Here is an 18,885-nt window from a genome sequence, read left to right as displayed (position 1 = left end):
TTATGAGGCATTCTCAGCAGCACAACTCAGCTCTTCAGGTGATTGTAAGACGTACTGCTTTCTGGAGGTTATTATTAGAAGTCGAGCGATAAAATCACAACTCAAGGCCCTTTTTCTATACAGTGAAGAAACCTATGCAGAGCTATGCAGTGGTTCACCTACCTACCCGGGCCCCACCTGACTTTCAACAAAACAACTTTCGCCCACAAATAATATTCTTTCTCAGTTGAGGCTCCAGTCCCAGCTTGTATCCTTCACTCATGTCATGTTATTCTGTTTCCCCGCATTCTACCCCCCCCCGCAGAGTTCCCTGAGCCTCTTTATGCCACCTTCTGAGGCAATCGTAGCAAGACCCCTATGCCCTTTTATCACTGCAATACCCTCTGTCCCTCTATGCTGCTTGATAGAAATAAGACCAGTGGAGCGTGAGTAAAGGAGAATGGCTAAAGTTGAATGGTGTCTGGTTCTTTGCTGACCCCATTATGACAGCAGTAAGACCTGTCCATTAGGGTCACAGGGCCAAATGCTACCTTGAGATGCACTTGTTGTAGTACACATACTAACAGGTTAGCGTTGGGCCCATAGGAAGCCCTAACATAGTGTAACAGCCCTTCCTCCTCGTTGTATTGTAACAAACTGCTCGTCCACCTGGTTGTATTGTAACATACAGAGAAAGTTATTCCTCATTGTATTGTAAGGGACTCTTCTCGAAGGACAACTGCCCTTCTCAGAAATCCTATCAGAACATGGCATGAAAGCCTTACAGGGATGTCACTCAGATGTTTCAATACACCCAGATGATATGAGGATGTGGCTTATTTAATTAGGGAATCTACTAACCACTATCTCCAGCTTACAACATTCCTGATAGTTACTATTGCCAGAAATAAATATTCTTAACTCAAAGCCAGAGTAAGGAGGGGATTTCTTGAAATACATTAAGCAGGATGCATAGGGGCCTAACCAGAAAATAATAGTTTTTTTCGATTGAGGCCTTTTTTGTGATAAGTGAAGATTCCAGCTAAAAGTTGAACTATATCGATAAGTACATTATAAACTCAGTAAAAAGAAACGTCCCTTTTTCAGGACCCTGTCTTTCAAAGATAATTTGTAAAAATCCAAATAACTTCACAGATCTTCATTGTAAAGGGTTTGAACACTGTTTCCCATGCTTGTTCAATGAACCATAAACAATTAATGAACATGCACCTGTGGAACGGTCATTAAGACACTAACAACTTACAGACGGTAGGCAATTAAGGTCACAGTTGTGAAAAGTTAGGACCCTAAAGAGGCATTTTTACTGACTCTGAAAAACACAAAAACAAAGATGCGCAGGGTCCCTGCTCATCTGTGTGAACAAGCCTTAGGCATGCTGCAAGGAGGCATGAGGACTGCAGATGTGGCCAGGGCAATAAATTGCAATGTCCGTACTGTGAGACGCCTAAGACAGCGCTACAGGGAGACAGAATGGACAGCTGATCTTCCTCGCAGTGGCAGACCACGTGTAACAACACCTGCACAGGATTGGTACATCCAAACATCACACTTGCGGGACCAGTACAGGATGGCAACAACTGCCCGAGTTACACTAGGAACGCACAATCCCTCCATCAGTGCTCAGACTGTCTGCAATAGGCTGGACTGAGGGCTTGTAGGCCTGTTGTAAGGCAGACATCACCGGCAACAACGTTGCCTATGGACAAAAACCCGCTGTCGCTGGACTAGACAGGACTGGCAAAAAGTGCTCTTCGCTGACTAGTTGCAATTTTGTCTCACCGGGGGTGATGGTCGGATTTGCGTTTATCGTCGAAGGAATGAGCGTTACATCGAAGCCTGTACTCTGGAGCGGGATTGATTTGGAGGTGGAGGGTCTGTCATGGTCTGGGGCAGTGTGCCACAGCATCATCGGACTGAGCTTGTTGTCATAACAGACAGTCTCAACGCCGTGCATTACTGGGAAGATATCATCCTCCCTCATGTGGTACCCTTCCTGCAGGCTCATCCTGACATGACCCTCCGCATGACAATGCCACCAGCCATACTGCTTGCTCTGTGTGTGATTTCCTGCAAGACAGGAAAGTCAGTGTTCTGCCATGGCCAGTGAAGAGCCCGGATCTCACTCCCATAGAGCACGTCTTGGACCTGTTGGACCAGAGGGTGAGGGCTAGGGCCATTCCCCTCAAATGTCAGGGAACTTTCAGGTGTCTTGGTGGAAGTGTGGGTCAACATCTCACAGCAAGAACTGGCAAATGTGGTGCAGTCCATGATGAGGAGGAGATGCACTTGATGCAGCTGTTGGCCACACCAGATACTTACTTTTGATTTGACCCCTCCCCCAGTTTAGTTTTTGCTGAGTTTATTTACTCTAACAGGCATATAGATAGTGTATGCACCAGCTCTTTCAGCTACCAGTCTCTTAACTTCGTGGCGCACCGATCCCTTTAGCGGGATAATTTCCGTCAACATCCGCTGAATTGCAAAGCACCAAATTAAATTACTAAAAATATTTAATTTTCATGAAATCACAAGTGCAATATAGCAAAACACAGCTTATCTTGTTAATCCACCTGGCGTGTCAGATTTTTTTTAAAGAAGCTTTTTGGTGAAAGCAAACCAAGCGTTTATGTAAGGACATCTCTCTCAGCATACAAAACATTACAAACAGCTAGCAGCAAAGTAGATTGGTCAGAAGAGAAATAAAATGAATCGCTTACTTTTGATGATCTTTGGATGTTTGCACTCATGAGACTCCCAGTTACACAAATGTTCCTTTTTGTTCAATAAAGATTATTTTTATATCCAAAATACCTCCATTTGGTTGGCGCGTTATGTTCAGAAATCCACAGGCTCGAGCAGTCACGACGGGGCAGACAAATTCCAAATAGTATCCGTAAAGTTCGTAGAAACATGTCAGTTAAAAAAAAAGTCAATCCTCAGGTTGTTTTTACAATACATAAATGATCATATTTAGACCGTAGCTTTTTCAATAGGAGAGAGAGAGAATGTCTGCTCCAAGCTGCTCGCGCATGTAAAACTCTGGCACCCAGCCATCCACTGACGCGATGTGATATTTCACGCTCATTTTTCAGAATAAAAGCCTGAAACTGTCTAAAGACTGTTCGGACCATGTGGAAGCCATAGGAAAAGGAGCCTGGTTGATATCCCTTTTAAATGGAGGGAAGGCATGCAATGGAACAGGGAGCTTTCAAAATAGAAGGAACTTCCTCTTTGGATTTTCCTCAGGTTTTTGCCTGCAATATCAGTTCTTTTATACTCACAGACAATATTTTGACAGTTTTGGAAACTTTAGTTTTCTATCCTAATCTGACAATTATATGCATATTCTGGGCCTGAAGTTTCATTTGGGTACGTTTTCATCCCAACATCAAAATACTGCACCCTACACTCGGGGTTAACATACTTTTTTTGGTAGTAAACAAGATATTTTGTGCTTGGTGGTGCAGAGATTTCAGTCTGAGTGAAGAGTTGGTTCAAGCTTTGTGTTCGATATGGCTCGGTGACTCCAGAAGATTGCTGGTTGCTTATTCAACCCTCAAAATCATGTGGGGGCAGTAACACACACACAACGGTGAGGTCATTAACACAACGGTGAGGTCATTAGCAGTACATGTGTGAGATGTTTGGTCAAATTACACTTCGTGGCCGGGAGGCTGCGTCAAGCGACCCTGGCACATTGATACTAACCTCACTCTTTCCTCACTGATACCCTCCAGCAGTCCCTCTGCGTCAGCGTTGTTTTCAATTAACAACCTCTCACAGAGAACCACTGCGGCTGTGTCAACACAGAAAAGTAGCTCAAAATGGGAGTCGTCTCCGTATTCATTCAGGTTAGGCTTCAACTGCACCTAATTTAGCTCTCCCCATCTGAAGCTAAAGATGTAAATGGCTGAAAAGATAATTTCGCTTAAACCAACTTGAGCCCCCCCCCCCCACAATTAGCAGTAATTGCAAAACATATTTTTATCATAGATGAGTGATTTGTGAATGAAATGTGTGATTGTGTGGCTAAGCAGGTGCGTGTGAATATTATCCCTCTCCGACTGCTCTGCACATCCTATGTACTGGAGTTGATGTTTTTTTGTAGAGTATTTTATAGGCCCCTTGTTTCACGTTCCAAGTCAGACAAAGTGTCGACGCATCATTTCATGGAGCCTTTAAAGTTATTGGTGCATTTTTACTTTGCGGTCATAGTGTTTAAACATGATTGCGTTGGTTTTCTATTGGTCCACTGCGTATTCCCATGCATTCCTGGTGGCGTGCGAGTGTTTTTCTGATGGCTGTGTTTGTTGCAGGTGTCAGCATGGGGAGGATACGTCTTCATCATCAACCTGATCCCTCTGCATGTCTTTGTGCTGCTGCTCATGCAGCGCTACAGCAGGAGGGTCTACATCGGTGAGTGACCACAAAACACTCATCTGCCAAAGAGATGTGATCATAACCCCCCCACCACCTCTCCTACACTGAGTGTACAAAACCATTAAGAACATTACATGAACTGACCAGGTGAATCCAGGCGAAGTTCCCTTATTGATGTCACTTGTTTAAATTCACTTCGATCAGTGGTTCCCAAACTTTTTATAGTCCCGTACCCCTTCAAATGTTCACCCTCCAGCTGCGTACCCCACTCTAGCACCAGGGTCAGAGCACTTTCAAATGTTTTTCTTTTTTTTGTCGCCGTCATTGTAAGCCTGCCACACACACACACACACACACACACACACCATACAATAAATGTATTAAACATAAGAATGAGTGAGTTTGTTACAACCCGGCTTGTGGGAAGTGACAGAGCTCTTATAGAACCAGGGCACTAATAATAATAATCATCAATAATTTAGCGCTTATAAAACCTGATTTCTTCATCGAAAATGGGGAAAGGATGCACATAACTGCAATGTTGTATTGGAGAGTCTCCGTCTTAAATCTTTTTCCACAGTCTGTGCCTGTATTTATTTTTCATGCTAGTGAGGGCCGAGAATCCACTCTCACATAGGTACGTGGTTGCAAAGGGCATCAGTGTCTTAACAGTGCGATTTGCCAAGGCAGGATATTCAGAACGCAGCCCAATCCAGAAATCTGGCAGTGGCTTCTGATTTAAATAAAATTTTCACAGAACCGCTTGTTGCAATTTCGATGAGGCTCTCTTGTTCAGATATCGGTAAGTGGACTGGAGGCAGTGCATGAAAGTGATAAAGAATCTAGCTGTTTGTCATCCGTTTCGGGAAAGTAGCTGCATAATTGCGCACCCAACTCAAGTGCTTCACTATATTACATTTGACGTTGTTTGTAAGCTTGAGTTAATTTGCACACAAAAAAAATCCTACAATGATGGACAGACCTGTGTTGTCCTTGCTAATGCAGACATAAAGCTCCAACTTCTTAATCATGGACTCAATTTTTCCCCACACATTGAATATAGTTGCGGAGAGTCCCTGTAATCCTAGATTCAAATCATTCAGGCGAGGGGAGGGGCATCATCCAGATAGGCCAGTCGTGTGAGAAACTCCTCATGAAAGCGGTCAAACAAGTGTAAATGATGGTCTAGGCTACCTGTATTCAACATGGTAGTGGGTGCCAGGCGAACTGGTTTGAGTTTGTAAAGAACTGCAACGCTCTTGGGTTTTTCATGCTCAACAGTTTCCCGTGTGTATCAAGGATAGTCTATCACCCAAAGGACATCCAGCCAACTTGACACCACCTTGGGAAGTATTGGAGTCAACATGGGCTAAAATACCTGTGGAATGCTTTCAACACCTTGTTGAGTCCATGGCCTGAGGGCAAAGGGGGGTGCAAATCAATATTAGGAAGGTGTTCCTGATGTTTTGTACACGCACAAGGTTTGCGATCAGATAAACTATCTGAAGAGATGTGACCCCACACACCTGTTTTCCTCAAAACAGCCACAAATACTTGTTTGCTCTCCTGAATGTGACCGAGAACTGAGTTTAATTATGAATTTGACTGCGTATATCTTACTGTAAATTGCTTCTATTTCTGAGTAAACCAAAGATCAAAAGAACCAAACTTATTTTCGTCCTTGAGGCTCACACAGAACACATCACTGTCAGACAGGCAGAAATGCTGCAGCGTCGTAGGCAGTACATATTTAGCTAAGCTGAAGGAACAGCAGGCTAGGTGGGTTAAGATAAATGGTTTAGCATCAAGCATCGTTTACACTTGATTATATATATTACTCAAGGTAAACAGTACCCTGTTCTTGGGTGCTTTGAAAATAAAGTACGTCCCTATTTAAAATTTAGGGCATTGACCCCTGCTATACGCAATCTCTTTGCATTTTCCTCAAAGGATATTAGCAGTGCCTTTGTACCCTTCCACAAGAACCATTTGTTAATGCAGAACATTTTCTCCATTTAAAAAAGAAAATTGTTCTGAAATAATATTTGTGCTTCGAACGCTGAAGCTGTCAACTTCAAGCACCCTTTAATAGATTAGGGCTTTGTGTTGTTTTTCAAGCAGCCATCTTGTGTAAGTCCTTGCTTCACAACCATCTTGTTTTGATCTCGTTTAAACCTTTCTCCTTCGTTATACCATAGAGAAAGCTCTTGTATAAAAACTAGATGCCTCATTGGCATCGGCGCTGGCACAATGAGTCCTTGAACAAAAGTGCATTGTCAGTGTTACTTACAACTCTAATTCACACAGTTCATCTCTTCATCTCTTACCTCCATCAGTAAACAGGCAAAAATGAATCAGAGTCAAGAGTGCTCAGGGCTCGTCAGTCACTTCAAAAGCCCCAGTGTTCAGAAAAGTATGAAATCTTAATTAGGGCACATGCCTTAGGATCAGATCAGCTACAAAGGTGGGAGTTCTGCAGTTTTACTGCACAGTCGGCTCACGTTAGGCTCCCCCCGCACTTTTCTTTGCCCACTTCTTCTATGTTCTCAGTAAATTTCTCCTGATGAGGCGTTAGTATTTACTCCCACTCAGTCTCAATGCACAGTAAATACCTCCAGCCACTTTAATAATGGGAATTGATGGGAAATGATGTAAATATATCACTAGCCACTTTAAACAATGCTACCTTATATAATGTTACTTACCCTACATTATTCATCTCATATGCATACGTGTATATACTGTACTCTATATCATCGACTGCATCCTTATGTAATACATGTATCACTAGCCACTTTAACTATGCCACTTTGTTTACATACTCATCTCATATGTATATACTGTACTCGATACCATCTACTGTATCTTGCCTATGCTGCTCTGTACCATCACTCATTCATATATTCTTATGTACATATTCTTTATCCCCTTACACTGTGTATAAGACAGTAGTTTAGGAATTGTTAGTTAGATTACTTGTTGGTTATTACTGCATTGTCGGAACTAGAAGCACAAGCATTTTGCTACACTCGCATTAACATCTGCTAACCATGTGTATGTGACAAATAAAATTTGATTTGATTTGGAGAGAAGGCGCTTTTCCTTAACAACCCAAACTGAAGTGAGATTGGGGTTTTTGAATGGGACCGTATCTGTGTTCAACTTGTTTGTTTGATCTCATCTCCCTCTTTCTGTTTCTCTCTTTCAGCTTATAGCACTTTCTACATCGTGGGCCTGGTGCTATCCATGCAGATCCCCTTTGTGGGCTTCCAGCCAATCAGAACCAGTGAGCACATGGCTGCAGCAGGTAAGCCGCCCCACCCGCCCACCCACCCGCTTTCAGTTTACTGGGCGCTCTTCACGACAAGACTCGCTATGAGACGCAAACTGCTCTATTAATTTTGATTTATTTAACCAGGTATGACCTCGTTGAGAGAAAATATATAACAACAGAGACCTTGGGCCATGACCAAGCAGTTGTTCTCTTGTATTGGCAGTGCCTTTGTATCATTTCGTTGATGCAGTTTGTATTCCCGTCTCGCCAACGGTCCCAGCTGGTGAACCGAAAGTAACTTTATTTTGACTGAAACACTCCACTATTACCACATTCACCAAAGCAGCATAGAGTTGGCCTCTTACTCTCTGGGTTTATTAATATGTTACACAGTGTTTTTTATTTTTGCATTTTAATTTCAGAAAATGTCTATATAGCTGGCGCTAATAGTGGATTGATAACAGCAGACGACTATCACAACACTTGGCGGGTAAAGTAATAGGTAAACCGTGAAACACCATCATTCCACTATTAGCACCAGCTATATTATGGACATTTTTCTCTAATTACAATGCACAAATAAAACGATTATGTGTTGCACTTTAAAACCAGCGAGGAAGAGATTAACTTCATGATACTTTGGTGTATTTGCGAGGCGACAAGACATTGCGATGTACTGATTTCCAAAACATATGTGCACGGTTCTTTCTGCCTGCCCCTTTTCCCCCCTCATGCGAGCTTGCCTGGTCTTTCTCTTCACTAATGACAAGCGTGTGTTCCGTCCTTCGGTCTGTTGCGTGTAGAATATTCTAGCATACACATTGATAGGCCCTAAAGCTACAGCTTTTGATTGCCGATAGGTAGGCCTAGTGCCTGGTGGCCGAGCTGCCTATACTGTGCCCCTATCAGTCTCGTCTGTTAAAAAAATATTGAATCGGAGGAGTTGAGGAGTCGATTCTGTGTGCTTTTAGAAATGGGAGTCGAGGAATCAGTTATTTTGGAACAAAGTCTTGGAAAAATGGCAGAGAAAGTCAAGCGACAGCAGTGAAGTCCTGTATGGAAGACATGTGATTAGGTGGTGAAATGCAAACTTTGTGGAGATGGAATTTAGGTACCACATTGGTAGGACAGGTGCAATGCTTAATCATCTAAAAGGGACGCACCATGCGACCCAAACTGTTGCTGGCAGCAGTGCAACAGAATTGTGAATTAATGTTTCATTTTATGCATTTTTCTTATCGTTTAATTTGTCACATCACTAGTAACAAGATTATGTACCTCTAAAGCATACATTTTATCTCCCTCTTAGTCTAACGTAGCTTCAGTCTGATTTCTGAAGTGGTGTTTGTTATGCGGGTGACCGGGGCAGCACAGCACGGCAGCGACGTTGGCTTTGAGGAATGGAAAGCACCGTCACTCTCTCAAAGGTCTGGGCGTGTTTGGCTTCGGGCAGCAGCTGCTCGCAACATCTGGCGTTGTCTACAGCGACAGCCAGCGTGACGGGGACAGGAAGGGAAGAATAAAGCATCAGAGCGATGGGCTTTTTTACATTGTTCTGGTGGAGTTGTGACCTTGGAATGCTGTGGGGGGGGGTCGTACATTGGAAGTGAGCCTCTGTTTTGCCTGTGAAACTAGGGCTTTGTTCAATTAGCATGAAGTTCCACAACAGAGCGACATCAGATGACAGAACAGAGATCCCATTTCAGTCTTAACAGTTCCTGCTGTTCAGATATGTTGTTATTTGCAGCATCGGTGTCTATAGTAAGACAACCGTCAAACCTGCTCGCATGAGACCCAAATGGTGAAGGTTGTTGTAATACTGTGCTAACTCCGACATTCTGTGATTGCAGGCGTGTTTGCACTGCTCCAGGCATATGCGTTGCTGCAGTACCTGAAGGACCGGCTCACCAAGCAGGAGTTCCAGACCCTGTTCTTCCTGGGGGTGTCGCTAGCTGCTGGGGTGGTGTTCCTCACCGTCATCTATCTCACCTACACCGGTGAGTTCCTATGCCATTACACATGCACGTGCCTTACAGAGCAGCATGTCCTCCTATACCACATTGCCTTCAGAAAGTATTCAGACTTGTTCCACTTTTTGTTGTTACAGTTTGAATTCAAAATGAATTAAATCTGGGGGAGGGGGGGTTCTCACCCATCTACACACAAAGTGAAAAGATGTTTTTAGATATTTTTTTTGTAAATGTATTACATTTAAATACAGATATTTACATAAGCTATCACACTCATGAGTCAGTACATGTTAGACTCACCTTTTGGCAGCGATTGCAGTTGAGTCTTTCTGTGTAAGGGAATTTGCACACCTAGATTGTACTAAATTTGTACATTATTCTTCAAGCTCTGTCAAGTTGGTTGTTGATCATTGCTAGACAATCATTTTCACGTCTTGCCATAAATGTTCAAGCCGATTGAAATCAAAACTAACGAGGCCACTCGAACATTCAATGTAGTTTTGGTAAGCAACTCCAGTGTAGATTTGGCCTTGTGTTTTAGGTTAATTTCCTGCTGAAAGGTGAATTTATCTGCTGGTGTCTTTTGGAAGGCAGGCTGAGCCAGGCTTTCCTCTAGGATTTTCCCTGTGCTTAGCGCCATTTCTTTTTATTAAAAAAAACTAGTCCTTGCAGATGACAAGCATACCCATAACATGATGCAGCCACCACCATGCTTGAAAATATGAAGCGTGGTACTCAATGTTGGATTTGTCTGAAACATAACGCTTTGTATTAAGGACATAAAGTATATTTCTTAGATGATACATTTTTTAAAAGTTTTACTTTATAATGCCTTATTGCAAAAATGATACCTTTTTATTTAACTATGCAAGTCATACATGATTTGGAATATCTATATTCTGCACATGCTTCCTTTTATCACTCAGGTTAGTATTGTGGAGTAACTACAATGTTGATCCATCCTCAGTTTTCTCCTATCACAGCCATTATTAAACTCTGTTTTAAATTCATCATTGGCTTCGTGATGAAATCCCTGAGCGGATTTCTTCCTTTCCGACAACTGAGTTAAGAAGGACCCCTGTATCTTTGTAGTGACTGGGTGTATTGATACACCATCCAAAGTGTAATTAATAACTTCACCATGCTCAAAGGCATATTCTGTCATTTTTATTTTTTTTAAACTATCTAATAGGTACCCTTTGCGAGGCATTGGAAAACCTCCCTGGCCTTTGTGGTTGAATCTGTGTTTGAAATTCACTGCTCGACTGAGGGACTTTATAATTATATGTGTGGGGTACAGAGATGAGGTAGTCATTCAAAGCCTGTTAAATACTTGTTACACACAGTGAGTCCATGCAATTTATTATTTGACTTAAGCACATTTTTACGCCTGAACTTTAGGCTTGCCTTAACAAAGGGGTTGAATACTTATTGACCCCAGGCATTTCATCTTAAAATTTTTAAATTTGGAAACAGTTCTAAACATAATTCCACTTTGAAAGGAAGAGGTATTGTGTGTAGGCCAGTGACACTATATTTAAATGTAATCCATTTTACATTCAGGCTGGAACACCAAAAAAGGTGGAAATAGTTAAGGGGCTATAAATACTTTCTGAAGGCACTGTAGTTAGTTACACGTAGACCTGACTTCCTCAATATATACTGTAGTATCAGGTATATACAGGTGATTCCCTATACCCCACCATTGCACATACACCATGCTTTCAAAACCAAATCCTCATACCATATACTTACACATACACCTGACCTACAAGTTCCAGTCCTTGTATACCATATAGTAACATACACTACATGACCAAAAGTATGTGGACACCTGCTCGCCAAACATCTCATTCCACAATCATGGGCATTAATAGGAAGTTGCTCCCACTCTTCTGGGAAGGTTGTCCACTAGATGTTGGGACATTGATGTGGAGACTTGCTTCCATTCAGCCACGAGCATTAGTGAGGTCAGGCACTGATGTTGGGTGATTAGACTTGGCTTGCAGGTGTTCCAATTCATCCCGACAGTGTCCGATGGGGTTGAGGCCAGGACTGTGTAGGTCAGTCAAGTTTTTCCACACTGATCTCAACAAACCATTACTGTATGGACCTCACTTTGTGCACGGGGGCATTTTCATGCTGAAACAGGAAAGGACCTGCACCAAAGTTGGAAGCACAGAATCATCTAAAATGTCATTGTATGGTGTAGCGTTAAGATTTCCTTTCACTGGATCTAAGTCCCAGACTATTATTCCTCCTCTACCAAACTTTACAGTTGGCACTATGCATTAGGGCAGGTAGCATTCTCCTGGCATCCGCCAAACCCAGATTAATTCGTCAGACTGCCAGATGGTGAAGTGTGATTCATCACTCCAGAGAAAGTGTTTCTACTCCTCCAGAGTCCAATGGCAGTGAGCTAGCTTTACACTACTCCATGGCATTGCGCATGGTGTCCTTAGGCTTGTGTGCGGCTGCTCTGCCATGGAAACCCATTTCATGAAGCTCCAGACGAGCAGTTCTTGTGCTGAAGTTGTTTCCAGTATCAGTCTGGAACTCTAGTGAGTGTTGCAACCGAGGTCAGACTATTTTTATACTCTATGCGCTTCAGCACTCGGCGGTCCCATTCTGTGAGCTTGTGGCCGACCACTTCACAGCTGAGCCCTTGTTTCGCCTAGACGTTTCCCCTTCACAATAACAGCACTTCCAGTTGACCAGAGGCAGCTCTAGCAGGGCAGAACTTTGACGAACTGACTTGTTGGAAAGGTGGCATCCTATGACTGCCATGTTACTGAGCGCTTCAGTAAGGCCATTCTACTGACAATGTTTGTCTATGGAGATTGCATGGCTGTGTGCTCGATTTTATGCAGCTGACTCCAACGGGTGTGGCTGAAATAGCCTAATCCACAAATTTGAAGGAGTGTCTCACATACTTTTGTATATAGTGTACATGTAGATCAGGTGTGTGTGTGTGTGTACTCACTGTTACTCATACACCTGACTATCACAAACAGGTCCCCGCATCCTGTATAGTTGCACATGCCTGTGTACATGTAGATCAGGTATAAACAACTAACACGTACAACTACACAAGCTCGTCCTCATACCATAATAGCGAAGTGTTTTTATCTCTGTTTCACGTTTAGCTTGTACTGTTGAGTGCCTTTGTTACTCATGTCCCTTGCCCAATAAACATATTGCTAACTTTCCGCTGGTCAACATTCCACTCGAGTACCGACCCACATATGCCCTACTACTGAGCAGATACCTGACCCACTAAAACAGGGCGATTTTTAATTCTGGTCCTGAGGGGCTAAAATGTATTATTGGTTCTCTACCTTGTAGTTAATTGTGCTTATTGAGTGTCCCAGGTTGGAATCAGTCCCTGGTTAGAATGGATGATAGTGAAAACCTGAAGCGTTTCGGGAACTTGAGGACCATAATTGAATGGCCCTACACCCAAGGGCCTCTATTCACTTTGTCATTATATTTGTACACTACGCAAACTGTCTCGTACTGTCAGACACCCACCAGTTTCAACCATACGCTAAAAAAGTCTGCGTCATAACCAATAATGTATGTGTTCAAGTTCCCCAGTCCTGTGTATTGATGGTTTGTTCATTTAGGTTACATCGCTCCGTGGAGTGGGCGATTCTACTCTCTGTGGGACACCGGGTAAGCACGGCTAACCTTTCCCATCGACCAAACAGTTGTTGAATTGAACGTGTGTGTCTGCGAAAGGGCTTACGCCATCCATAGTCTCAAAGGAAATGCTAGCATTGTCTTTTTCTTCCCAAACACACTTAGGCTACATTCTGTACATGAACTGCAGCGTGTCTGATTTCTGCATTAAACAATGATAAATCGGTTTGTTTGCTGACAGCAGCGCTCTAGCTCTCCGTTTCCGTTCCCTTTTTTGAGGTGGTTTCTTGAATCTTCATATTCCCTGAATTACCAGATGTTTGTCTCCTCTATTCTCCCCCACAGCTACGCTAAGATCCATATCCCCATCATCGCGTCGGTGTCAGAGCACCAGCCCACCACCTGGGTGTCATTCTTCTTCGACCTCCACATCCTGGTCTGCACCTTCCCAGCAGGCCTCTGGTTCTGCATCAAGAATGTCAACGACGAGCGCGTCTTCGGTAAACCGGGTCTCGTTAAAACACACCGATACTCAACATGCATACACATCATTTGAATACATCGGAATATTTTGGAGGGGAATCTGGTGATTTGAGAGGAATATGCATTAAAGCAAGGGCGTCCTCATGTTGTTGATATACTGTACACACCTGTTCCTAGGAGTTGTACTGGAAGAGGGAGTTCTGAACAGAATCCCACTGCTCCAGTGCATTAGGGGCTACGCTTGAGCTGGTTTCTGTTTTTCCCTTGAACTGGAAGGAAAACTCTACCCAAAAACCATCCATTGGTATTTGTTTCATTAGTCAATTGTTGACAAGTCCCAAAATGTTTTGCTTGTCAGCAATCAAGTTTTTAAATGATGTAAATTTCAAAATACAGAAATCGTCCCCGTATGATGCTGTGTTGTGCATCATGATTGCTGACAGTCCCAAAAACGTTTTGCTTATGTCAACAATGGACTAATAAAACAAATGCCAAATGTAGTTTTCCTTTATTTGATCAATTGTTATTGATTGGCCCGAGAGCCTGCACAACTGATAGCCGAGCTCTAAATCAGTCTGTCTCAGATAAATATATTTAAAAAACACCCCCGAAGACCTGAGTTGTGCACCGTGTACGTTTGACATGGGTTAAACGCTGTTTTAATTTGAATTAATCTTTCTCGCCTCTCTGCCTCCCCCCCCAGTGGCTCTCTATGCCATCAGCGCGGTCTACTTTGCCGGGGTGATGGTGCGCCTGATGCTGACCTTGACGCCGGTGGTGTGCATGCTGTCGGCCATCGCCTTCTCCAGTGTGTTCGAGCACTACCTGGGGGATGACATGAAGAGAGAGAACCCTCCCGTAGAGGACAGCAGTGACGAGGATGACAAAAGGAGCTCAGGGAACCTCTACGACAAGGTCAGGAGGAGTCACAGTCCAGGGCCTGTATTCAATAATAAAGCTTGGGCGATACCCTGGTATGGTGTAAACTGTATATTTTGAAATACCGACGATTATGCTTTTCAATACTGTTTAAAAAAAAACAGGGGGGTGGTGGACTTTTTTGGGGGGGTTGTGGGCACCCTTTCCTCACGGAGGTGTGTGCTACGCCGATAAGAAATTAAAGATGTGTCAAATAAATTATATCTAGCGCCAGCTATGCATATGTGCTTGCAGAAATTTTATCAAAACTGAACTTGCAGTGAAAATGTCCTTTCCTCCATGCCAACTTTAGACCATGCGTACGCACATCTTCTAGTGACTGAAGTACCATAAAAGTTCCAATTAATAGCCCAGGCATTTATTTTCTTAAATCATTGAACATAATAGGCACTTATTAGAGACGGGCTTCTATTCAATCCAGGCTTCTATTTCCTTAATGCACACAGTTTTTGCTGATGTGCATAGTTAATTGTTTAATTCTAGCATTCACTTTCAGTATTTTAATCAATTTCCTGCCCTGTGTTTACACACATTTGCCATAGTATGCCTCTACAATATATATATATATTCCTCGGACTGCATTTTCAGAAGTTCTTACTTTTGCCACTAGAGGGCAATTTCTGGGTCTGTATCAAGGGGCTAGGGTGCACAAAATATCCATTGAATTATTCAAGTTGTTGCTGAGGCTGATATTATTTTTAACATTTTATATTCATCCTATGATGTCTGCCATCTCTTTGGATGACGGCTCCCCATGCGATATTGGTCCATATTAACCGGGTATAGACGTACATGAATCAGCGTCTGCGAACGCGAGTAGGTTACCTCGAACAACGGTTGGACATCTTCGACGCCGTTTCTAATTCTTATTGTACCTCAGTGGCCTGTACTCCTGAAGTTGACTGTTTTTGTGATTCCCATTTTTAGTTTCGACTGGTGATAAAAACAGATTTCCATAATTGTTTTGAGTCATTACTGATTGATTTATTGTAACAAATCAAACCTTTAACCTCGTAGGTAATTCATGGTAACATCGTAAACAACTCATTTACACCCAGCGTTTATTTGAAGCATATGTTTATTTGTTGAACTTTATGCTGTAGCCCAGCTATTAAAGGGGACAGGAAGCTATTTGAGACTCAGCAATTTAATTGAAGTTTTAGGGTATTGCAAGTATTTAGAGCAAATGGAGGGTTGTGATGACACTTATTCATAAAAACACAAGAAGCAGCCATTTGCCTTTGAGACACTTTTCGAATCTAAATGAATTAGGCATAGGAATCTACAGGTAAGCCTCCCGAGTAGCAGTGTTGGAGGTTCTGTGTTCGGGTCCAGGCTCTGTCGCAGCCTGCAGCGACCAGGAGACACATGGGGCGGAGCACAATTTGGCTCAGCGTTGTCCGGGTTAGGGGAGGGTTTGGCCGGCAGGGATGTCCTTGTCCCATCGCGCACTAGCGACTCCTGTGGCTGGCCGGGTGCAGTACATGCTGACAGGGTCGCCAGGTTCCAGCGTTTCCTCCGACACGTTGGTGCGAAGTGGATTCCGGGTTAAGTGGGCATTATGTCAAGAAGCAGTGCGGCTTGATTGGGTTGTGTTTCGGGGGATGCACGGTTCTCGACCTTCGCCTCTCCCGAGAATGTGAAATGTCAGAATAATAGTAGAGAATCTTTTATTTCTTTCTTTCATCACATCACAGTAGGCCTCCTTGCTCGCATGCGCTTTTTCAGTTCTGCCCACAAATGTTCTATAGGATTGAGGTCAGGGCTTTGATGGGCCACACCAATACATTGACTTTGTTGTCCTTAAGCCATTTTGTCACAGCTTTGGAAGTATGCTTGGGGTCATTGTCCATTTGGAAGACCCATTTGCGACCAAGAAAAAACAATGCATAACATTGTTGAATTCAAACGTTCTGCTCACGGGTCCAGAACTATTTTCACATTAAGCGAATGGAGGGTCATTTCCGTGCTGAGTTTTAGTGCTCGTTCACGTTTTACAGCCGATCTGATATACAGTGTAACGGAAACATGCATATGTATGTCACGTTTATAAACCTCCATATTTGACTTATTTTCATAAATGGAGCACGCAGGTATGTAGTGTGACATGTACGCAATGGGTATAAATGAGGAATTGGGTTAAAGTCAGTAAATTTGTTAAATCTAATCAGTTTATTCGTCGTATACACAGTTTAGCTGATGTTATAGGAATTCAGTGTAATGCTTGTGTTACTGGCTCTAAACAATTCAGTAAAATGTCAATCAAGTCCACCCCCCCCCCCCCCAAAAAAAAAAGACAATGTGGGAACAAAGTGATTGCGCGGAAGTGTTTCTAAATCTCCCCCCTCCCCTTTTTTTAATTCAGTTTTCTCAAAGGAGGGGAAAACATGCATGAGTGGTCATTGACTAGTTTGATGTAAACCATATGCCGTGGCTGTCTGTCTCCAGATCTCAAACCAATTGAACACTTATGGGAGATTCTGGAACGGTGCCTGAGTGTTTTCCACCACCAACAAAAAAAAACAACAACATGATGGATTTCTCATGGGAGACTGGTGTCTCATCCCTCCACTAAAGTTCCAGACACTTGTAGAATCTATTTGAAGCTGTTCTGGCTCCTGGTGGCCCAATGCCCTATTAACACACACTATGTTGGTGTCTCCTTTATTTTGGCAGTTACCTGTGCTTAGCCAATATGCATATTCCTGTAAGGAGTTGCAATACAAACAGAGTGAAATTGGACATTATTTTGTAACTCTGATACGTCTGTTTTTAGTGGGCCAGTGTGTTGATGTGGTGTGCGCTTGTCTCCCTCTGCAGGCAGGAAAGGTGCGTAAGCACGTGTCTGAGCAGGAGAAGGCAGATGAGGGCCTGGGCCCCAACATCAAGAGTATCGTGACCATGCTGATGTTGATGCTGCTCATGATGTTCGCTGTCCACTGCACATGGGTCACCAGCAACGCCTACTCCAGTCCTAGTGTGGTGCTGGCCTCCTACAACAACGATGGGTAAGGACAAACAATGTAATAATTACATGCCAGACACTGAGCCCCAATGGGAATCGAACCCGCAACCTTTGGCGTTGCAAGCGCCGTTGCTCTACCGATTTTATTTTGAGCCACACATGTTCAAACTACCATGCAGTTATGTAGACTAAGGCACACATTACACTCCACGCATACAAGCGTAGCTCCACATTTCTGACAGCAGCGTACATTCACACGCATTGGGGAACACAAAGGCACAGGCACACACTCTCACTCGCATATACCCACAAATACACAGTCGTATTTCATCAGGTAAAAGCTGTGATGTTGATGAGCTCGGAGTGTTGTGTAACTCTGCATTGTTTTATTGCATCTTGTCCCATAACTCTTAACATTGGTCTTCAATAATTTATCAAGTGTAATGTACAATGCTTTCAATGTGAAGATGACGTGTGCGCTTGCAAGACTTTGTGTGCTGTTTATTTTCCAATTAGAGATTTAGACATTGAAGTGACACGTAAGTAGGAGAAAGTCTAACTCTTTGACTCTTAAGTCCTCATACATATATTTATTTGGGTACCAATGTTCCCTCGAAGCTGCGCGTGGGCGCAAAGTATCCCCGAGACTGCCACACAGCTCCCCAGGACCTCTGCGCAGAGTGCAGAAATATCAGCCCACAGAGAGATTGAACTTCACTCCACATCCTGGAGTTTTCCCTGTTAGTTAACACTATCAACGTTTCCCTTTTACTGTGGAAATTATGATCAACACAATATTAGCCACTTTCAAAGCAACTACTGAAACAAAACGAACTATACAAGTTATTTTTTTTGTAGGCAGTACGCATAGGATTAGGATTCTATTGCGCATGACTCAGCCCGTACTCTACACAGATCAGTGTGGCTCAGCCAATTGGAGATGCAGTAGGCCTATATGCAAATACACCATTGCCATATATGGATCTGTGCCGTTTACTTTGAACCGGACTGTGTTTAAAGCTGTGGTCGTGAGTAGATGTGCTTGTTTTGAGATCAAATCAAGAACTGCATGTAGCAACATGTGCACATTTTGTTTTGCTAGTTAGTGAGTTATTAGCTGAGTTATAGATAATTTGTCGTCAGCAATGGGGGGAGTGATTGCTGCTTACAAGAGCACAAAACGTGTACATTTCTAGACATCTTTGAAAAATAAGATATTTCTTTTTGCGTTA

At 43.0% G+C, this 18,885-nt stretch overlaps 1 protein-coding gene across 1 annotated transcript in view; it reads left to right on the top strand.

Moving 5' to 3' along the window:
* LOC135550099 (dolichyl-diphosphooligosaccharide--protein glycosyltransferase subunit STT3B-like) overlaps nt 1-18,885 on the top strand; it is an 88,830-nt gene that overhangs the window by 64,268 nt on the left and 5,677 nt on the right. Inside the window, exons 5-11 of the mRNA XM_064980579.1 lie at nt 4,317-4,416; nt 7,589-7,687; nt 9,505-9,651; nt 13,251-13,299; nt 13,612-13,766; nt 14,453-14,664; nt 17,509-17,696. Coding sequence (XP_064836651.1) covers nt 4,317-4,416; nt 7,589-7,687; nt 9,505-9,651; nt 13,251-13,299; nt 13,612-13,766; nt 14,453-14,664; nt 17,509-17,696 — 950 coding nt within the window. The remainder of the gene's footprint in view (nt 1-4,316; nt 4,417-7,588; nt 7,688-9,504; nt 9,652-13,250; nt 13,300-13,611; nt 13,767-14,452; nt 14,665-17,508; nt 17,697-18,885) is intronic.

The sequence above is a fragment of the Oncorhynchus masou genome, chromosome 12 (assembly GCF_036934945.1).
Source record: "Oncorhynchus masou masou isolate Uvic2021 chromosome 12, UVic_Omas_1.1, whole genome shotgun sequence".
NCBI classification, from domain to species: domain Eukaryota; kingdom Metazoa; phylum Chordata; class Actinopteri; order Salmoniformes; family Salmonidae; genus Oncorhynchus; species Oncorhynchus masou.
Note: the sequence above shows the minus strand (reverse complement) of the source record. Positions and strands in the feature narration are given on the sequence as shown.